This window comes from Myxocyprinus asiaticus, chromosome 32 (genome assembly GCF_019703515.2).
Source record: "Myxocyprinus asiaticus isolate MX2 ecotype Aquarium Trade chromosome 32, UBuf_Myxa_2, whole genome shotgun sequence".
Taxonomy (NCBI): domain Eukaryota; kingdom Metazoa; phylum Chordata; class Actinopteri; order Cypriniformes; family Catostomidae; genus Myxocyprinus; species Myxocyprinus asiaticus.
This window is the reverse complement of record NC_059375.1, coordinates 43,737,108-43,759,607: the sequence shown is the minus strand read 5'-3', so window position 1 is coordinate 43,759,607 and position 22,500 is coordinate 43,737,108. Positions and strand designations below refer to the sequence as shown.

Genomic DNA, 22,500 nt, shown 5'->3' with positions numbered 1-22,500 from the left:
ATGTTTAGAGTTCGTGCTGTTTTCTAAGTGCTGTCAGATGCATGCTGATGCTTCAGCGCATCAGAGGCAGTGATGATGAATGAGATGCAGTGTGTGCATGTGACATACCCATTTCTCCATGTCTATGAGCTGTGGAAATGAAGGCACAAAAGGAAACATAAAAACATCATGCTTCACTCCATCAGAAATCAACACATCAGACTGCTTCATGTCATCGTCGGAGCAGAGGGTGAGACAAAACCATTCAGATGATGTTGATCTGCAGCTGTGATGTGCTGACATCACCAAGAACTCAAGAGGTCAAAGGTCACCCTCTCCTCCTAAATGAATGGAGCAGCGATGCGGATGCTCTATTTTACACTCAAAAGCTTTTTTGTTTTTAGTTACAAAAACAAAACATAAAACATCATTTCCCATCGCATGATCAAAAGGGTTAGTATCAAAAACAAATTATAAATGAGCCACAAATGATAATATGCACGAAAAATGTCAATTGCCAAAAACAAAAGAACCATGTGAAAGTGAAAGTGAGAATTTATAGTAAAAAATGACTTAAATATTGATCTGTTTCTGACCCACACCTAGCATATCACTTCTGAAGACATGGATTAAACCACTGGAGTCTTATGGATTACTTTTATGCTGCCTTTATGTGCTTTATGAGCATCAAAGTTCTGGTCACCATTCACTTGGATTGTATGGACCTACAGAGCTGAAATATTCTTGTGTTCTGTAGAAGAAAGAAAGTCATACACATCTGGGATGACATGAGGGTGAGTAAATGATGAGAGCATTTTCATTTAAAGGAATAGCTCACACAAAAATGAAAATTCTCTCATCATTTATTCACCTTTATGACATCTCAAACTTGTCTGACTTTCTTTCTTCTGCGGAACACAAATAAAGATATTTTGATGTGTTTGTCTATACAGTGCAAGTCAATGGGGTCCAACACTTTCAAGCTCCAAAAAAGACATACAGGCATCATAAATGTAATCCATTAGACTCCAGTGGTTTAATCCATGTCTTCTGAAGCGTGTACAGCACCCTGCGTATGCGTCAAGTGAGGAAGTGTAATCGAGTTTAAAATGATGATCGTGCCAAGAAGACTAGATATCAAGATGTACAGTAAAAAAGGAGTTACATTTTGGCCTATTTCTCACCCAAAACAGATCATATCGCTTCAGAAGACATGGATTAAACCACTGGATTGGTACGGATTACTTTATGCTGCCTTTATGTGCTTTTTGGAGCTTGAAAGTGTTGGACCCCATTGACTTGCATTGTATCTCCATCAAAATATCTTCGTTTGTGTTCCACAGAAGAAAGTCATATGAGTTTGAGACGTCATAAGGGTGAGTAAATGATGACAGAATTATAATTTTAGGATGAACTACTCCTTTAAATCACATGTTAGTTTAATGTTGATGATGTGTTGAGTGTGAATGCTACAGAATACTTATACACACAGCAGATCTTCACTTATGTAACTCAACACACGAGTGTACTGACAATCAACTACAACATACAGAGAATGTGTGAGTGTGTGTTTGTGTGTGTGTGTTTTTGTATGTGTTTTTGTGTGTGTGTGCGTTTGTGTGAATATGTGTGTGAGTGTGTGTGTGTGTGTTTGTGTGTGTGTGTGAGTGTGCGTGTGTTTGTGTATGTGTGTCTGTGTGTGTGCGTTTGTGTGAATATGTGTGTGAGTGTGTGTGTGTGTGAGTGTGTGAGTGTGCGTGTGTTTGTGTATGTGTGTGAGTGAGTGAGTGTGTGTGTGTGAGTGTATGTGTGTGTGTGTGTGTGTCTGTGTGTGTGTGTGTGTATGTGGGCAGGTTATAAACTGGTAATTACAAGGGTATTAAGCTATAAATATGGTTTATGAGGACATTTCTAGTGTCCCCATAATTCAAATCGCTTAAAAAAAACATACTAAACGATGTTTTATTGAAAATGTAAAAATGCAGAACGTTTTTTGTGAGGGTTAGGTTTAGGGGTAGGGTTAGGGTTAGGGGATAGAATCTATAGTTTGTACAGTATAAAAATCATTATGTCTATGGAGAGTCCTCATATGGATAGCCACACCAACATGTGCGTGTGTGTGTGTAATGTGGATGTTTTGGTGCAGTCTGCCCAGCCCTCCTAAACACAGAGGAACCTCTCAGTCTAACACACACACACACACACACACACACACACACACCACTCTCTCTCTCTCTTTATGATCCTCTTCAGTATACATCACATTCTATAAATGTAATTTCCATCACATCCTCTGCACATGTAAATGTGATTATGCCAACTGGACCTGAAAGAGAACCGTCAAATTAAAGTGTGACTCAGAGAAAGCGGCGAGCAGCGATTCGCTTGATCTCTCATTTCCCTCCTCCACATGTAACGCGTCTTCACGCGCAGTGAGACAGGTCTGCATAGGGAGGATCGGTTTGTCTCTCTCTCGCTCACTGCGTCTCTCCTGCTACGCTCAGCATTTACTACAACATCTCTTCACTTTCATCCTACTACCTCCTGGCAGGTTTTTTTATTTATTTATTCCAGCCTCACATATCTGCTGTCCCTCCCGTTATATCTCAGCAAACCTCCAAATTGACATCAGCGAGTGTGTGAACGTTGTGAAGCTCCTGACAGGAAGTGCAGCTAATGTGCTGGTTGTTGTGTAATACGAGTCAGATTCTGTCTAATGTGAAACTGCAGCTCCAGTCTGTCTGCCTGCAGGATTTACAGCCCAAACTTGCAGCAATCCTAGTGAGCTGCCTACCTGGACAGTTGTTGACTCATATGGATTTTTCAATGGCCAATATCGATGTCAAGAGAGCAGGATGTTCTATTTAATGCCAAAAATCTGTTACAGGTTGTAGGATTGTAAAAATTAAAAACAAGGATTTGTATTTATTTATTTTAATCAAATGTAGTTAAAGAAATTGAGATGTACATACAGTGGAAAGAAAAAGTATGTGAACCCTTTGAGTCATCTTGGCTGGACGGCCACTTCTAGTGAGAGTACCTATAGTACTAAATCATCTACATTTATAGACAATTTGTCTAACTGTGGACAGATGAATATCTAATCTCTTACAGATAACTTTGTCACCCTTTCCAGCTTCATGCAAAGCAACAATTCTTGATCGTAGGTCTTCTGAGATCTCTTGGTCCACATCAGCGGATGCTTCTTGTGAATAGCAAACTCAAAATGTTTTGAGTGATATTCCAATGATGTATTTCTACAAGGTTCAGTCTCTATGGCAACTGAGTGACATAAAATCTCTGTTAAATCATTGCAAAACAGGTTGTGACACAAACAGTCGTTCAACTGATCTGCAGACAGTGCCTGAACAGACATTATCACCTGCCGGTGAGTGTTGGATTATACGTAGACGGGGCAGTTCTGGGGGGGGGGGGGTGCCCATGTCAATAGGCCTGGCCCGCCCAGTGGCCCCCATATATTGGAGTATTTTTATTTTACATCCCACTTATGACCCCACATCATATTAAATAGACCAATCAAATTATACTTAAACATCAATGCATTATGACAGCATAATAATATTTAGCGGGGTAAAGTTTAATTTAAATTCAATATTTGTTAAATATTCTCTTATGGTTCATAAGAGATCATCCACACACTGTGCTAAAACATCACTGGTGTCCAAGTGTTCAATGCAACTGCCTTGCATGTTTTGTCTTAATCACTTATTAAAAAAAATATTTACATATTTTAAAGACTGTAAATTGTATACATAACTTATACTTTAATTGAATTAATTAATTAATTAATACTTGGACACCTCCGACGTTTTAGTGCTGTGGGTGGAATTTTCAGACGGTCCCTTAAAAGCGCTTGTTAAATTTATTTTTTTTATCCCAATTTGGAATGCCCAATTCCCACTACTTAGTAGGTCCTCGTGGTGGCACGGTTACTCGCCTCAATCCGGGTGGTGGAGAACAAGTCTCAGTTGCCTCCGCTTCTAAGACCATCAGTCCGCGCATCTTATCACGTGACTCGTTGTGCATGACACCGCGGAGACTCACAGCATGTGGAGGCTCATGCTACTCTCCACGATCCACACACAACTTACCACACGCCCCATTGAGAGTGAGAACCACTAATCATGACCACGAGGAGGTTACCCCATGTGACTCTACCCTCCCTAGCAACCGGGCCAATTTGGTTGCTTAGGAGACCTGGCTAGAGTCACTCAGCACACCCTGGATTCAAACTCGCGACTCCAGTGGTGATAGTCAGCGTCAGTACTCGCTGAGATACCCAGGCCCCCACAAGCGCTTGTTAATGAAAGCCCATCGGAGCATTTTCAACAAGCGATGACCATTTGAATTCAGTGTTTTATGCCTGTATGATATAGTCATATATTATTTAACCTAACTGTGCTAATGTTATCGTTGTAAAATTGTCAGGTAAGAGAAACCCAATGTCAAACGAATAATGAGCCAACAACTTCTGGAGATAAGGTAGAAGTTAAGTTACTTTTAAAGCACGAAACCCGATCTGGATCTGATTTTCTGCCTTACTGAATGCACCTGAGCCCAACTCGTTAGAGATCGCTCTTATTTGGCAAGCATTCTTTATAGAATATTTTTTGTATGTGTACCTGTCGGGTTTTCATTTCTGGAACAATATACAGTACACACTTATGTTATTTATAATGAGTTTTTTTTTTTTCCACTGTCTTTAATGTTTTGCACTGTACAACACAGAAACAAGACAATAATGATGCAATAAGTAATGCAATAAGATTGGCAAAACAAACAATGAAGCGACTCTGATGAAACAGCACGCAGAAACAGGTGTAAAGAAACAGCAGCTTGCGTTATACAGGGCCACACCGCACCTGCAATGGCAAATTTATTATGAATACACTTAAAAAAACTAAATAATCTGGAACCCTTTATAAACCACCCCACTAAAGCTCAAATAAATGCCTTACCTTCAGCAAGAAAGGCTCTTATATACTAAGCCCACCACATCAACGCACTTCAACCTAATAATATATACAGATTAATATTGGTACTGTGTACTGTTGGGTTCAGGCGCAAGAATAAAAAGCAAACACGCAACTAACCGGGAGAAAGAGAACAAAGCTGCAGAGTTGATCTTGCTGCTTCTCTTGCAAACTAAATGCAAGAGAAGCACTAAATAGTTAACAGGGAAGATAACAAACACAACATCCTCTTTATAAACACCATTTATCGATCAAATACTTAACACGCATCAATCACAAGGGAGAGGCACACGTGTGCTCAATAACGGAGAATTGAGCTTAATATTAGCAACAGCATTCTCTAATAAGAGCCGCATATCAAGCGTGCTCAATAAGGGATGCGCATAGACACTGATAGACATATTAATGATTAAAAAAAAAACACATTAAAGCCATCTTATTGGTCACTTATAATTACAATGCATGCAGCTTTTTTAAACTCACAGTAAGTGAGATAGATACATGCTTTTAAAAAATTCACGTTACACTGGACCATTTAAAATGAACTAGTGAATTTAAAAATGTGCTTATAAATTATAAAAAAAAATCTTAAAGGAAATGGTGACCATTTACAAGACCCGTACATGCTGATTATAGCCTACTGATTAAATTCTAACCTAAACTCTTAATGTAGCCCTATCATTCATTTTTACTCAAATTTGGTGAATCTTTGCTTGTCTTTAAAAAATTGCATGTCTGCAAATATTAAAACAGCAAATTATATTTTACATGTGTACAGGGGACATTTAAGGTATAATACAGTTGCCCCCCTACAAGCACACCCGCCCACCCTGGCCCCCCAGTCAAAATGGTCTAGATCCGCCCCTGGATACAGAGCTCAACAGAAGCAAAAATAACATTCATAACCCTCGCAATAGTTTTGCGTTCCCTCACAATAGTTTTGCATTCTCTCGCAATACGTTTGCATTCCCTCGCAATAGTTTGCGTTCCCTCGCAATAGTTTGCATTCCCTCGCATTAGTTTGCATGCCCTCACAATAGTTTTGCGCACCCTCGCAATAGTTTTGCATTCCCTCGCAATAGTTTTGCGTTCCCTCGCAATACTTCACTTTCCCTCGCAATGGTTTGCATTCCCTCGCAATAGTTTTGCGCTCCCTCGCAATAGTTTTGCGTCCCCTCACAATCGTTTTGCATGCCCTCGCAATAGTCTGCATTCTCTCGCAATAGTTTGCGTTCTCTTGCAATAAGTTTTGCATGCCCTCGCAATAGTTTGCGTTCTCTCGCAACAAGTTTTGCATGCCCTCGCAATAGTTTGCGTTCCCTTGCAATAGTTTGCACTCCCTCGCAATAGTTTTGCGCTCCCTCGCAATAGTTTTGCGTTACCTTGCAATTGTTTGTTTTCCCTCACAATAAGTTTTGCATTCTCTCGCAATAGTTTGCATTCTCTCGCAATAGTTTGCATTCCCTCGCAATAAGTTTGCGTTCCCTCGCAATAGTTTGCGTTCCCTCGCAATAGTTTGTGTTCTCTCGCAATAGTTTGCATTCTCTCGCAAAAAGTTTTGCATGCCCTCACAATAGTCTGCATTCTCTCGCAATACTTTTGCATTCCCTCGCATTAGTTTGCATGCCCTCGCAATAGTTTTGCGCTCCCTCGCAATAGTTTTGCGCTTCCTCGCAATAGTTTGCTTTCTCTCGCAATAAGTTTTGCATGCCCTCACAATAGTTTGCATTCTCTCGCAATACTTTTGCATTCCCTTGCAATAGTTTTGCGTGCCCTCGCAATAGTTTTGCGTGCCCTCGCAATAGTTTGTTTTCTCTCGCAATAGTTTGCATTCTCTCGCAATAGTTTGCCTTCTCTCGCAATAAGTTTGCGTTCCCTCGCAATAGTTTGCGTTCCCTCGCATTAGTTTGCGTGCCCTCACAATAGTTTTGCGCTCCCTCACAATAGTTTTGCGTGCCCTCGCAATAGTTTGCTTTCCCTTGCAATGGTTTGCGTTCCCTCGCAATAGTTTTGCACTCCCTCACAATAGTTTTGCGTCGCCCTCGCATCAGTTTTGTGTCCTCTTGCAATAGTTTGCATTCTCTCGCAATAGTTTGCATTCTCTCGCAATAAGTTTTGCATGCCCTCATAATAGGTTTGCGTTCCATTGCAATAGTTTTTGCGTTCCTTCACAATAAATTGACCAGGTTTTACTACAGTAACCATATTTTAACCATAATATCCATAGTGAAACTATAGTGATAATACAAGCAAATGAAAACTATGGTAAAAAAATTATAATTGTGTGGGTAACATGATTTTACTATACAAATACCATTAGTTTAACTGTGGTTTTACTATAGTAATATTGTAGTAACCATGATTGTTTTAGGCTAACCATTTTTTTGTATTATTATGATTTAATTTTTATTTATTTTATTTAAGTATTTGATGGAAGCCATGGTTATACTATAGCAATGAAATACAATGGTATTTGAAGTAAAATCAAAATAACCATAAAATTCTGATTTTTTATTACAATAGTTTTTGTTTTTCTGTATTAGTATCATGGTTTTACTACGAATATCAAGGTTAAAATATGGTTATTTTAGTAAACCATGGCAAGGGAACGCAAAACTATTTCAGAAAAAAAAATTCCCGCCCTGTCCTCTTAGGGGCTCCGTAGAATCATGCACATCATGTGTATTCGCAGGAGTCAGATTATCATTTTACAATTTAATTTTAATCATGTATTATTATGATGCATTTCCTGATCACGTTTCTGGCCAACTGGCAAGTAACTATTAACTAGCCAAAACCAATTTCATAAGTGTTTATTGAAGAATTTTCTGAAATACACATTGATAAAATGAATGGGGAAAATATTTTTTTAATTTCTAAAGGAACATCCCAGTGAAACAGTGCTGACAGAACTAAGCCGAACATGCTAGTGCATCATACGAACACTCACCCCCTCCACTCGCTCCTCTGTGTTCGCGAGCATCTCCTGCAACGCTCGTACCGACAGCGACTGCTCCAGCACAAACGTGCATATGGACAGATCCGGAGGAACATTCTGGAAGCACAGATCATTAAATACAGTTAAGGGTCAGGTCATTTCAAAGCAGTTTTAGCTGAGGCATGTGGTGTAGTGGTTAGTTTAAATTTTGTTGCATGTGGTTATATTCAACATTTTGAACATTTCATTATTTTACAAAAGTTTAAAACAATACGGTTGTGGGGGGCTGGGTAGCTCAGCGAGTATTGACGCTGACTATCACACCTGGAGTCGCGAGTTTGAATCCAGGGTGTGCTGAGTGACTCCAGCCAAATCTCCTAAGCAACCAAATTGGCCCGGTTGCTAGGGAGGGTAGAGTCACATGGGGTAACCTCCTCGTGGTCGCGATTAGTGGGGTATGTGGTAAGTTGTGTGTGGATCGCGGAGAGTAGCATGAGCCTACACATGCTGTGAATCTTCGCGGTGTCATGCACAACGAGTCACATGATAAGATGCGCGGATTGACGTCTCAGAAGCGGAGGCAACTGAGACTCGTCCTCCGCCACCCGGATTGAGGTGAGTAACCGCACCACCACGAGGACCTACTAAGTAGTGGGAATTGTGCATTCCAAATTGGGAGAAAAGGGGATAAAAATAAATTAAAAAACAATACGGTCGTACTCGTTAACATTGTACTCGTTAACTTCATTAGTTAACACAAACTAACAATGAACTATACTTTTACAGCACTGTTAATTTTAACATATTCAAGTATATCTTTTTGTTTAACCCTTTAAGCTTGGATGGACCCCCGCTAGCGGGCCCGTGAGGAAAAGATTAGTCAAAATATTGACAACTACAGTATTGATACAATAATACAAAATTACAAGTTGTACACGTTAACATTAGATAATGCATTATGAACTAACATGAAAAAATTTATTTTCAGAATCTAACATTAACCAAGATTAATAAATGCAATAAAAATGTATTGTTTATTGTTAATTTATGATACCTGACGCATTTACTAATGTTAACAAATACACCCTTAATATAAAGTGTTCGTGCAATTTCAACCATAGTTATATTACAGTTATATTACATCTTTGTTTTTTTAAATACTGTACATGTTTACACAGACCATTATGCATAATCATGTAAGATTATGCATGCAAACATGCTCAATATACTTGTTGTCAAACTGGGAAAAAAAACAAAAAAACAGTTGATACATGTTGACGATAATTATGATACGATAACATAAAATAATGGTTCACGATATTAAAGCACCAAATTTATTTTAATAATCTTCCTCTATAATTGTCATGAATTTTTTATTTATTTATTTTTTTTTTTTTGCTCGTCTGGTGAAATGTGTGCAGACTGAAATAATGACCTGTCTGAACTAAACTAGAAAATATCTGAGAAATAGTTTGCTCTTATTAGAGTGTTGCCAGGTTATAAAATACACAAACTAGTGAAGAAACTTCAGAAACCAGACTGATAGACAGATATTAGAGCAGAGAGACAGACAGGTCAAAATAGAGAGAGAGAGAAAGAGACTATTGTATGAAGACAGGAGAGAGAGAGAGAGAGAGAGAGAGAGAGAGAGAGAGAGAGAGAGAGAGAGAGAGAGAGAGAGAGCGAGCATATGAGGTGTAGACAGGTGAGACAGGTGATGTGAGACAGGCGAGCTGTACCTTTGAGTTGGATGTGGACTCCAGGAAACACAGTCTGTTTCCAAACCCTTCAGCAGCCAGACAGAGTTTCTGCTGCTCCTTGTGAACCATCGCTGAACATTGTAACACCACCTCATCATCCTGCTCACACAAACACAACAACATTAATATATATATATATATATATATATATATATATATATATATATATAATAATAAAACCACAACCTTTATCTCATCAGCTCAACACCTTGCACACAAACAACAGCATTAATATATAGAATCACACATACATAACTTTTATCTCATCATTCTACACAAAATACACAGACACCTATAATTTATATAAGGGTGTTTCTTCAACTTCAACTTCAAGCACTTTCACGTTCCAGAGGTTGATTTTTTTTATTTTATTAAAATTAACAGATTTAAACTTTTTCCTTTTTGTTACAGTATATAACAAAGAGTACAAAACCATTCAATATTTATTGTGTGAAAATTATTTCTATCAAGTTTTTTCAAAAGTTAGTGTACTTGTTAACCAAGTGGACAAAAGTGTCAGTGAAGAGCATGCTTGAGATAAAATATGAGACAAAACAAAGAAAATCAAGGGAAATATCACTTTAATTGGGCATCATTACCAGAAGTAGATAGTGTGATCTGGAATATTCCTGAATCTGGATACTCTCTAGAGACGTTTACAATGATCTTTACACACATCAGACAGATCTGAGATCAAGAACACAGATGTAATGTAATACTTCAGCACACTACATTTGTTAAAAAGGGATTTGTGCTTCTAAATCTTCCTCCTACACGGAGCGATGTACATGTGTATATGTGTGTGTGTGTGTGTGTGTGTGTGTGTGTGATTGCGGGGGCATCACTCCTGGCAGGGCGCCACATCCACGTAAGACAGAATATACGCATCACTTCACCAAACAGCTCTGGTAATGCTGCTACAGAGGTGAGATTGATTTTAATCTGAGATGTGAGTGATGCATTCAACATCTCAATATCTGCAGCGCATCCTGAAATCTCTCTGTAACGCCTCCTGAACGACGACACCACATAGAGAATGAGATATCACACTCATAAACGCGACAAATACTGCAAGAGAACTTCGAAACATGCCACTGCTGAGACATGCGGCACTGCAGAAGACCCATCTGCATATGACAAGAGTGTGTGTGTGTGTGTGTGTGTGTGTGTGTGTGTGTGTGTGACTTAGCAAGAAATGGTTACAAATCATGAGACAGAGAGTAAGTCTTTTTCATCTACACAGACCTTCACTGCAGCTGTATATACTGTATATATATATATATATATATATATATATATATATATATATATATATATATATATATATATATATATTTCATATACTATATGGGGTAAGTTGTCACAGTGGAACCTGTCATTAAACCAGTGGAAATCAAACTTTTGTCCTAAGAACACATTTAAACCTTTCGGTAAAATCTGCCTTCATAATATAGGTGACTCTTGCCTGAATCTGTGCCAGTGTGGTTCGATTACGTTCACCTGCTTACCCAAGAGCTATAACAAAAATATAATGATGGTAAGAAGATATATCGGTTTTACCAATTAATCGGTGCCGATAGTTGCTTTTTGGGACTATCAGTTATCTGCAAAAATATATGCCGATAGTTTGTTGTATTATTCCTCCGCGTTCCTTTGTGGCCGGCGCTGGATTATTCTAACATTACATGTCTGAGATCGAGATAGACCGATATATCGGTTTTACTGATTAATCAGTGCCGATAGTTGCTTTTTTGGGACTATCAGTTATCTGCAAAAATATATGCCGATTGTTTGTTGTATTATTCCTCCGCGTTCCTTTGTGGCCGGTGCTGGATTATTCTAACATTACATGTCTGAGATCGAGATAGACCGATATATCGGTTTTACTGATTAATCAGTGCCGATAGTTGCTTTTTTGGGACTATCCGTTATCTGCAAAAATATATGCCGATTGTTTGTTGTATTATTCCTCCGCGTTCCTTTGTGGCCGGCGCTGGATTATTCTAACATTACATGTCTGAGATCAAGATAGACCGATATATCGGTTTTACTGATTAATCAGTGCCGATAGTTGCTTTTTTGGGACTATCAGTTATCTGCAAAAATATATGCCGATTGTTTGTTGTATTATTCCTCCGCGTTCCTTTGTGGCCGGTGCTGGATTATTCTAACATTACATGTCTGAGATCGAGATAGACCGATATATCGGTTTTACTGATTAATCAGTGCCGATAGTTGCTTTTTTGGGACTATCAGTTATCTGCAAAAATATATGCCGATTGTTTGTTGTATTATTCCTCCGCGTTCCTTTGTGGCCGCCGCTGGATTATTCTAACATTACATGTCTGAGATCAAGGTAGACCGATATATCGGTTTTACCAATTAATCAGTGCCGATAGTTGCTTTTTGGGACTATCAGTTATCTGCAAAAATATATGCCGATAGTTTGTTGTATTATTTCTCTACGTTCCTTTGTGGCCAGTGCTGGAGTATTCTAACATTACATGTCTGAGATCGAGATAGACCGATATATCGGTTTTACAAATTAATCTGTGATGATAGTTGCTTTTTTGGGACTATCAGTTATCTGCAAAAATATATGCCGATTGTTTGTTGTATTATTCCTCCGCGTTCCTTTGTGGCCGCCGCTGGATTATTCTAACATTACATGTCTGAGATCAAGGTAGACCGATATATCGGTTTTACCAATTAATCAGTGCCGATAGTTGCTTTTTGGGACTATCAGTTATCTGCAAAAATATATGCCGATAGTTTGTTGTATTATTTCTCTACGTTCCTTTGTGGCCAGTGCTGGAGTATTCTAACATTACATGTCTGAGATCGAGATAGACCGATATATCGGTTTTACAAATTAATCTGTGATGATAGTTGCTTTTTGGAACTATTAGTTATTGGCAAAAATCTGTGGCAATAGTTGCCAATAGTTTGTTGTATTATTCCTCCGTGTTCCTTTGTGGCCGGCGCTGGATTATTCTAACATTACATGTCTGAGATCAAGGTAGACCGATATATTGGTATTACCGATTAATCAGTGCTGATAGTTGCTTTTTGGAACTATTAGTTACTGGCAAAAATATATGCAGATAGTTTGTTGTATTATTCCTCCATGTGTCTCTGTGTTCGGCGGTGGAGGATTCTACAGTATAACAGCGGCCTCTAGAGGTGAAATAAAAACAATCACTGACTGGCAATATTCATCCATATTTTTATCCTCACTTAAATAAAATTTTGCTATTTTGATTAGATAAATCAAGTGTTCTAAATTGAAGTGTGGGCATGAAAGAAAAATGTGACTGTATGGAAACTATAATAAATGAATAATAATTAAAAAAACCTCATCTGGTAAAACTATATAAGGTCCTTAATCTGGTGAATATACTGTACATAGGCTATAAAAATCTTAATTTGGTAAATAGTTAAATATAGAGCATTGTAACGGAATTTAGTCTCCGTTTTATCAAAATAAGAGTCCCAAAATAAGTACGTGTATTTCGGGTTGGTTCATAGTCCCGTGTTTTGCTCCAAATCTCCATTTTTTTCTGGTTATTACTGAGATGTTGGTTGCACAATAAAGAGACTCTTGTAGCGACTCCATGTCTGTGTCCGTCATAACAAGGAAAGGCTAAGAAAGATTTTTTTTACATTCTATTAATCGATTTTAAAAACTATCGGCCGATTAATCGGTTATCAGCCTTTTCCACCACCTTAGTTATCGGTATGCACAATATCCAATATTTTTAATTAGACTGGTTGACCTCTTTTGAAAACCGAATTACTGGTATCGAAAATGAACATTTTCACTAATAATAACTCCATTTCTGATATCAAGAATTAGCATTTTAACTAGTAAAAATTGAATTATACTGTAGATGTAAATAATTTATATCCTGCACATTACTAAATGTCGAAAGGGCTTGTACTAATTTATTTACAACTACAAATATCAAAGCACATTCAGACAACAGACTGCCATGTTGTGTTCAGCGTGTGTTTGAATATTGAGGATGTATGATTGCAAATCACAGTGATGAATATCAGAGCTGTTATTGATCAGATGTTCTGATGCACTGAAAGATCAATAACACACACAAGACAATTCACAGTCACAATGGGGACTAATCCTATTACATTAAGATGAAGTAACCTTGATGTGTGTGTGTGTTAATGGAAAGTGTGCTAATCTGATCAGACTGTGTGATGTGGCCTCTTTACTCAGTGACTGACCACACACACTTACACACACTGAAACATGATGTTCAGGTATGGGTGCAAAGAGAGTGTGCAGTCATTTGATAAATTAAATTATATGACCAGGAACATCTAGCACTCATGAGGTTTATTATCAAACGGTAAGATGCATGCGAATGGCGAGACGTGGTGGTCAGATCGCTCAAAAAACAGCTGAGGACTCACAACACTGTGATCAGAGCTGAGATAATGCAGCACAAATGCAGCAGCTAATGAGATCCAAACACACACATACATACATACATGCATACATACATACCATACATGCTTCTCGCCACCTTTCTCTTCACATGTGCTGTGTGTTAAAGAGTGATAAAAAGTATCAAACTCATTTTCAATCAAGGGCCAGACTGAACTATTGGTCAAATTTTTCATTTGTTTAATATTAAATAATATTGAACACCACAAAATGTATTTTCAGCTCATTCCTCATTTAAAAACAAAACAAACACAGTCACAAAGTATAAAGATTGGCCCTATTGACTTCCATTGTAAGTGTCTCACTGTAACACAGATTTTGGAGTTGAAATAATTTTTGTGGTAATCAACATTATGCTACAAATGCTGTCGATTGAGCTTATCTTGTATTGAACCCGGAATATTCCTTAAACACGATATAACATATTAACACAAAGTTTCACAACTGTGAAATTCACTTTATACCCCTTTGCAACTTTTGCACTTTCCTTTGCAAAATGAATCAGGTTCCCCAACGAATTTGTGCTTATGCATAAATATAAACAAAAATAGATTTTTAAATATTGCAAAAATGATATATAGTACCAATATAATAAATTCTATTAGCTTCCAGGTCATCTACATGCTAGTGTACTTGTAAACGTTGACAAAACTCGTTTTCAGAAGTTACACAGTTAGCATTTCCAAAGACTCACGAACATCCGTGATGTCACATAGAGGTTCAGAAACCTTGTCCAATCAAATGCTTTCTAGAATGAGAACACATTCTCCCCCTAGAACTGTTCAGCGCATCTGGCCGTGTTCTGGCACTGATCATGCCTTCGCAGGGCACTTCGAAGGGAACACAATCCATGCTGTAGGGTCGTTCCAAGCAGATTTTCCACTAAGAAAGTTCTGACTGACCGTTATCACCTTTCAGCCCTCTGAAGCTCTCGCAGTAGAGGGTAATTGTCTTCGAAGGGAATAGGGTGTAGGGATGATCACTTCTGAATGGGACACATCGACATGAGAGCTAGACGCGAGAAAAATTGCTCGAATTTATTTATATAAACTGGAGGTTTCTTGGGATGTTTTATTAGCATTTACTCGCTTGTTTCTTATTCATCTGTATTGGCACCGACTCCAACCTCTTTGTAAGCAAAGGCCGCGATGCGATGTGATTGTTTTAGGGATTGTTATGCAGTAACGGGTTTGGTTTAATGTTAAATTAGATCTAGTTAGATTTAACTAACTTGATAGTCTTTGGAAAAGCGTGTGTGTGTGTGTGTGTGTGTGTGTGTTGGTGTAAACTAAAGCCTGTTGGCTATTTCTGCAAATGGGATGAGTTGTTCGACATATCCCGCCCCCCACTTCCTGTTTCAGTAGGAAATACGTCAAAACACAAATCAAATCACGTTTGTCAAAAGCACTTCACGGTGACTTTAAGGCATATTTTACTTGATTTTGTTTCCCCCTCAAATCATCCTCTTATTGGCACCATTTGCAAAGGAAAAAAATCAAATCAGCTGATAATAACAAAAACATTTTTATTTTTTAAAAATGTTTTGTCTTCTGTGTTCTAATAAGTTGCCCTCCTCTTGCGCACTCTCTATATTTCATTGGCTGTGGCTCATTGTCGGTGTTTCAATCGTCGGGACAGTACCGCATACCTGACGACAAGACGTCTAGATATCAAACAGTTTTGAAAACTGGCATAGCGTCTGGGACTGGTCTCGGCCTGTCGCAAGAGTGTGTACACAACAAGACCGTTCATCGTGAGATCTGAGACTTCTCGTCACAGACCAGTCGTCGACTCAAAACATCAAAGTAGCTTGAGTTTTGTAGTGTACACTAGGCTTAAAGCTTACTGCCTACATATACAGTTACCTTCTAAGGGAGCATACCTGTACTATCAGCATACTTTTCAGTATGTGAGTGTGTGTATTCAACAGAATGATGATAAATTCTGAAATATGTTTCACTCATATTTCACCATGAATGAAAACTTACACAGTATCAGACCAGTCAGTCTTGGTGAATGAAATAAGTCTTTGAAAGCCCAAAGAATGCATCGCCAATGGCAACCACGTCTATGACATCATAATGGAGGACTTCTAATGGCTCCTAATGGAATGACCGCACAAACAAGTTCACAACCTTAATGGCCTCACAAGCAACAAAACATTTCACTTTTACATTTTACCCACTGTAAGTCATATTTTGCAGTACAGATTATTGCATTTAAGTAAAAAGCAAAAACTCTGAGGGCAAATATTTCAAATCACTAGTCGCAATCAAGAATGACCACAAACTACAACCAACTGAAACAACTGGTCTAACAAGATGACGATACCGAAACAACCTAACACCATTACAAAGTTTATATAAATTTAATTAGTGCACCTGACATCTATAAAGTGCAAATGAGTAAATAATAGAGCTGTTGGGAACACGTCCTGTGAGAGCAGGGCCGACTGACGAACTCAATTGCAAAATGGATTATTGCTGATGTTCAGTGATGGTGTAGTAGTGGCTAAAGTAGTGGTGTGTGTGTGTGTTTGTGTGTATGTGCATGCGTGCGCAAAGGTGTTTAGGGGTAGGGGTAGGGTTAGGGGATAGAATCTATAGTTCGTTCAGTATAAAAATCATTATGTCTATGGAGAGTCCTCATAATGATAGCTGCACCAACATGTGTGTGGTGAGTAGGGCTGGGAATAATAGGAATTTTAATGATTTTGTTTACAATTCCTCTTAACGATTATGGTATTCCCTCCTTTGGTACCCTCCTTTGGTATTCGGTCATTTTTGACCAAAATAAATGACAAGACTTGGTGACTTTTTCCTCCATTTGCCATCTGAACATACAAAAAAAAAATCTGGCCTCCATTCAATAAGTCTAATTGGTCATAAAAATTTTTTTTAAAAAGTGGCACGTTTGGTATTCACGGTCAAAGTTGACTGGCCATTGAAAATGAATAGGAAGACCAAAAAACAACTCTTTTTTTTTTTTAATCTGTCAAATACAATCAATAAATCAGCCACAATGTAGAAAAAAAACAGACAGAAATTACAGGGTGAGACTCTAAAACATCCTCAGTGCAAAACATACATACCCACTCACACACAAGCACACACTTACACACACACACACAAACACACACACACAGAGAGAGAGAGAGAGAGAGAGAGAACCAGGGCATCAATAAGTGGAGCTCAACATCCATATTTTGGTTATTGTTGGCATTACTAGTTATTTGTTGTTTTCCAGCTGATGACAGCAATCTGACACACACACTCACACACACACACACGCACACGCACACACACGCACACACATATGCTTAATAAATGTTTACTAAAGAAAGTTTGAAATTGCAAAATGTTTACTCTGATTCTTCTGTTTTATACTCTAATAGAATTTACAGAATTTTGCAGTTCATTTCTGTTTCTTGATGTTCATTTTATTGACATTATTATACATTTACTTTGAGTTATTAAATGTTTGTGTTTGAAATAAATTATTGGTATAAAATGTTTATTCTGTGTCTTCTCTTTGTAACACCATGGTCAGGTTTGACTGCAACATAATGGACTGCAAAAACTGACACTTCAAATCAATTTTAAAATGATAAACTTTGACAAATAATAGTTTGATAATGTCTAAATATATATCTAAATGTATATCTTGTGATAAAATATAAAATGAGGTTACAACGAGTCATCAGACTACACAGTATGTGTCTACAGTCATCTACTGGCTGTTACTGACATGACATGATGTTCAACTCATGTTATTTATATTTTGTTCACCAGATGGCAGAAATCTGCCTCCAATTTATGTCACATTGTCATATTTTCTTTATGTTTCAACTTTAGAAGTGTAGGTTCGGAATTGTAAATTTTTCCCCAAAATGTGCTTATTTATATATGCAAATATATAGTAACATTTAGAAATGTATATGTAAATACGGTCAAAATAGCATAAAATTCCAAAAGAAATGCATAATTGTATTGTTCTTACTTCAGGGAAGAAGAAATTATATAATTATCATCATCATCAAAAATAAAGTTTACACATCTGACCCTTCTGGTCAAAAGTGACCGTGAATACCAAAGGGAGGAGCCATTTTTCAATACCATAAGAGGGTTAAGTACTTTTAAAGAAAAAATATTTGGAAAGTTATTCATTTGGGAATCAGACTTCACTGGTCGATCTGTAGATTCAAGAGTATTTTAGCACAGTGTTTGGTCCACATTGGTGGAGGAATGCACGTTTAAGAACCATTAACGGAACCAAAAGTCATGAAAATAATTCGGTTCATTCACTTATACAAAAGTGATAATCATGAAAATCATTCACTTATACAAAAAAACTGAACTGGTTCTGAATAAGAGCCTGCTCTCTGTTTCAAACCATTTTGGTGCGTGTGCTCCTCCAGATATAAATGCTGTAACCCTGAACGGAAGTTTTAATCAAGTTTTGCAATAAAACAGAAATATGAAGAGAGAAGCTGGAAGAGAACGCCAGCACACTGATAAATGCTTTTACCCTGCTAACAGATGCATCTCTTCTGCCAAGAAATATCACAATATTACCACTAAACACACACACACACACACACACACTTACAAATGACTGCATTAAGAGCAAATAACAACTATTAAATTAAAAACCCTTGATAGCAGCCTTTTATGATCCATTTTTAATGAACGACACATTAAGATAATTACTGATACTCTATGGATTTTGTGTTTTTCACAAAGATGATACACTATTTGATACTATGTCATTTTTTTGTACCACTGGTCAGTTGTGAAGGTGTTTAGATTTTTCCTGAATTTTGTCGGTCGTATCTAGATTATCTATACATGCAACATTCATACGCTGTGTTTATTTGGAGTCCCGCAGCAAATGTGAATCTCACAAGAGTTTTGCAGAACATGCTTTATCATATGCTGTGCAGTTATTTAATCTATAAATCTAAAAGTTTTTAAAAACACTTAAAAACTTAATTGGTTAACTGTAACATGTACGATGACAATACATTTTTTGTACGGTAAAATATTGTAAAAAAAACTTTTTTTAAATGTACAGTATTTAATATATAACTTATAGTTAACGGTGAAAATTTATATTGTTTATTTTCACGGTAATTATTTTATTTTACAGTAAACTATTGTTAAAATTATGTTAATAATAATCAAACATTACCAGAAGTTCCTGCATGACACATCACATTTGATTATGTAAGGAATAATTGATGAAGGACCATTGAATTATCGAAAAATAATGCACATCCCAAAGTGGTAATGCGGTCACGACGTGAAGCAGCGCAAGCAGTGCAATCCTCCGTTGCTAGTTCTAAAGTGACGTTTTTGAACTAGCAACGAAGGCTTGGGCTGTATCAAAACATGACGCTGAATCCTCACTCACTAAAGCGTTTTACGGATGAAAACCAGAAAATGTCTTGATATAAAACCCTGAACAATGTCTTAAAGTGTGGTAACCGTGGTATAAGCGGAATAATTAAATCCGGCCCGTTGAATTATTGAAAAATAATGCACACTTCGCTTTGCGTCGTGACCGCATTACCACCTCGGGGTGTGCATTATTTTTCAATAATTTAACAGTCCTTATCAATTATTCCTTACACATATGTTACCCTAATGTCTTGATGACATTTAAGTCATCATGTGGCCTTTTGTTTTACCATCTGTGTTACTACAGCAGTACATTTAATTGCTATGATATACTGTATAAGGCAGTGAACTGTAAAATATACAGGCACCATAATGACATCCTGTCATGCCTGAAACATGGTCACTTTATTTTTTATGGGGAATTTCTGGCAACTGAAGCTGACAGCTTTTTACCATAAATTTAACAAGATGGTTTTTGTTTTTACAGTGTGGCTGGAATAAAACTGTAAAGTGGACTAGACTTCATGCCGATAGTGTAAAGTCTCATTACACAAGACTAGAGCTGAGCTCTTTACAGACACGTCACTGAATACACACACACACACACACACACTCACAGAAAGAGAGAATGAAAGGCTGTTAAGTTGACCTTAAAAACACAGAGGAAGTTCAGCTGTATGAAGCATCACAGCAAACAAAACTGCACCGATGGCAACACGCACACACACACACACACCTCCTGCTCTAATATCTCTGTTTGGGTCTATATGCACATTTGAAAATTGTACTGGTTATAGAGTAGGAAAATAAACCACACACACACACACATTTCCACAGCACTATCCATCACATTTCAATGTGATCACTCTGTGATGACAGACATGTAGTGTGTGTGTGTGTTTGTCTTGTGTGTGACAACAGTATTACAGTATTCTTTGCTCTGTTAGCTCTTGGTTTCTAAGTCCATCCATTAATTTAAACACCAAATTCACACCAGCAGACAGTTAATCTGAACAAAAGCCCACTCTGTACTTACACACATGCACTGTGTGTGCAACATAAGTCTACTAACATTATTTTGTTCATTAGGGTAAACCAACCAGGTCACATCTCAATTGAAATAAACAAACCTAGGGTGCTACATAAGCAGCTGACTTCTAAGGGAGTGATAACTGAAATGAAACCGTAGGAATGAATAACCAAAATCAAGCCCCTTATTGTTCTCAACCATTTAAGTTCGGATGGGCCCGTGAGAAAAACAAAATCATCAAAATATTAACAACTACAGTCTTGACCAACACAAAATAGGTTTCGTTTGAAAGCTTAGAAGCTCTACTTTCCAATGCATGTAGACATTATGACCAAAACTGAACAAGTGCTTTGAAATTTGCAGACAAATCAGAAGTGTTCTGTTTTGATAATTTATAAACAAAAAAGTTGCGCTGTACATATTATTGCAATCAATAAAAACATCAAACTGATCAAATAGCCATGTGTCATATGTTGTTGAAAAGCTCTTAAAGAGTAGAATACAACCAGCCAATTTGTTTTACTCACAGACAAAAATATAGTGAGTAATAGCTAAGTATATGTCTTTGATAATTATGTTGGTGTTGCTTATATGCCGCGTTTTCGCTTATAACTTCAGGAAAAATAAACGGAACATAAAATATCACATTACATTATTTAGAGGAGGTGTAATCAGATGTATAGATCATTAGATAATCCACATGAAGCACAATGTTACATATGACCACCAGGAGATGGCGCCAAATACATGACACAGACTCAATGATGACTCAAATGACACAGAATGAAACTCATTCTGTGAAATCTCATTACTAAAATCATGTCTGCATGCTATGCAAACCTTTAGTCATTGTTGTGTTTGCATGTGTAATTAGTTCTTATGTACAATTATTATGTTTTATTTGTTTGGAGAGACTTTTGGACACTATGATAAATTATATTTGTAATGTTATAACTTTTGATTGATTTGTCGTATCAACACAAATTGTTTCTTAGATACAGTTGACATGATTGGGAACAAAACAAAAGCAGTTATTCAGAGCTTCCTTATTTACTGAGAGTCTCAGACTGTATTTTTAAGAAAGTTTTCTTTACAATGATACCAAACACTTGACCCTCGTTTTTTTTTTTTTTTTTTTTTTGTCCAGTTATAAACCTTTAATTTTGGGTATGCCACTGAAACAGGAAATCAATCTCTGTCTGTCTGTCTGTCTGTCTATTTATCTGTCTGTCTATCTATCATCTATCTATCTATCTGTCTGTCTGTCTATCTATCTATCTTTCTTCCTATCATCTATCTGTCTGTCTATCTATCTATCTGTCTGTCTGTATGTTTGTCTGTCTGTCTGTCTATTTATCTGTCTGTCTATCTATCATCTATCTATCTATCTGTCTGTCTGTCTATCTATCTATCTATCTGTCTTCCTATCATCTATCTGTCTGTCTATCTATCTATCTATCTGTCTGTCTATCTATCTATCTATCTGTCTGTCTATCTATCTATATATCTGTCTGTATGTTTATCTGTCTGTCTGTCTGTCTATTTATCTGTCTGTCTATCTATCATGTATCTATCTATCTGTCTGTCTGTCTATCTTTCTTCCTATCATCTATCTGTCTGTCTATCTATTTATCATTTGTCTGTCTGTCTATCTATCTGTCTGTCTGTCTGTCTGTCTGTCTATCTATCTATCTGTCTGTCTGTATGTTTATCTGTCTGTCTGTCTGTCTGTTTATCTGTCTGTCTATCTATCATCTATCTATCTATCTGTCCGTCTATCTTTCTTCCTATCATCTATCTGTCTGTCTATCTATCTATCATCTGTCTGTCTGTCTATCTATCTATCTGTCTGTCTGTCTATCTATCTGTCTATCTATCTATCTGTCTGTTTGTATGTTTATCTGTCTGTCTGTCTGTCTTTCTATCATCTAT

The 22,500-nt window shown here is 37.3% G+C and overlaps 1 protein-coding gene across 1 annotated transcript in view; it reads right to left on the bottom strand.

Annotated features, from left to right (window-relative positions):
• ryr2a (ryanodine receptor 2a (cardiac)) overlaps nucleotides 1–22,500 on the bottom strand; it is a 207,180-nt gene that overhangs the window by 152,492 nt on the left and 32,188 nt on the right. Inside the window, exons 2-4 of the mRNA XM_051667848.1 lie at nucleotides 9,651–9,770; nucleotides 7,924–8,028; nucleotides 109–129 (exon numbers count right to left, since the gene is read on the bottom strand). Coding sequence (XP_051523808.1) covers nucleotides 109–129; nucleotides 7,924–8,028; nucleotides 9,651–9,770 — 246 coding nt within the window. The remainder of the gene's footprint in view (nucleotides 1–108; nucleotides 130–7,923; nucleotides 8,029–9,650; nucleotides 9,771–22,500) is intronic.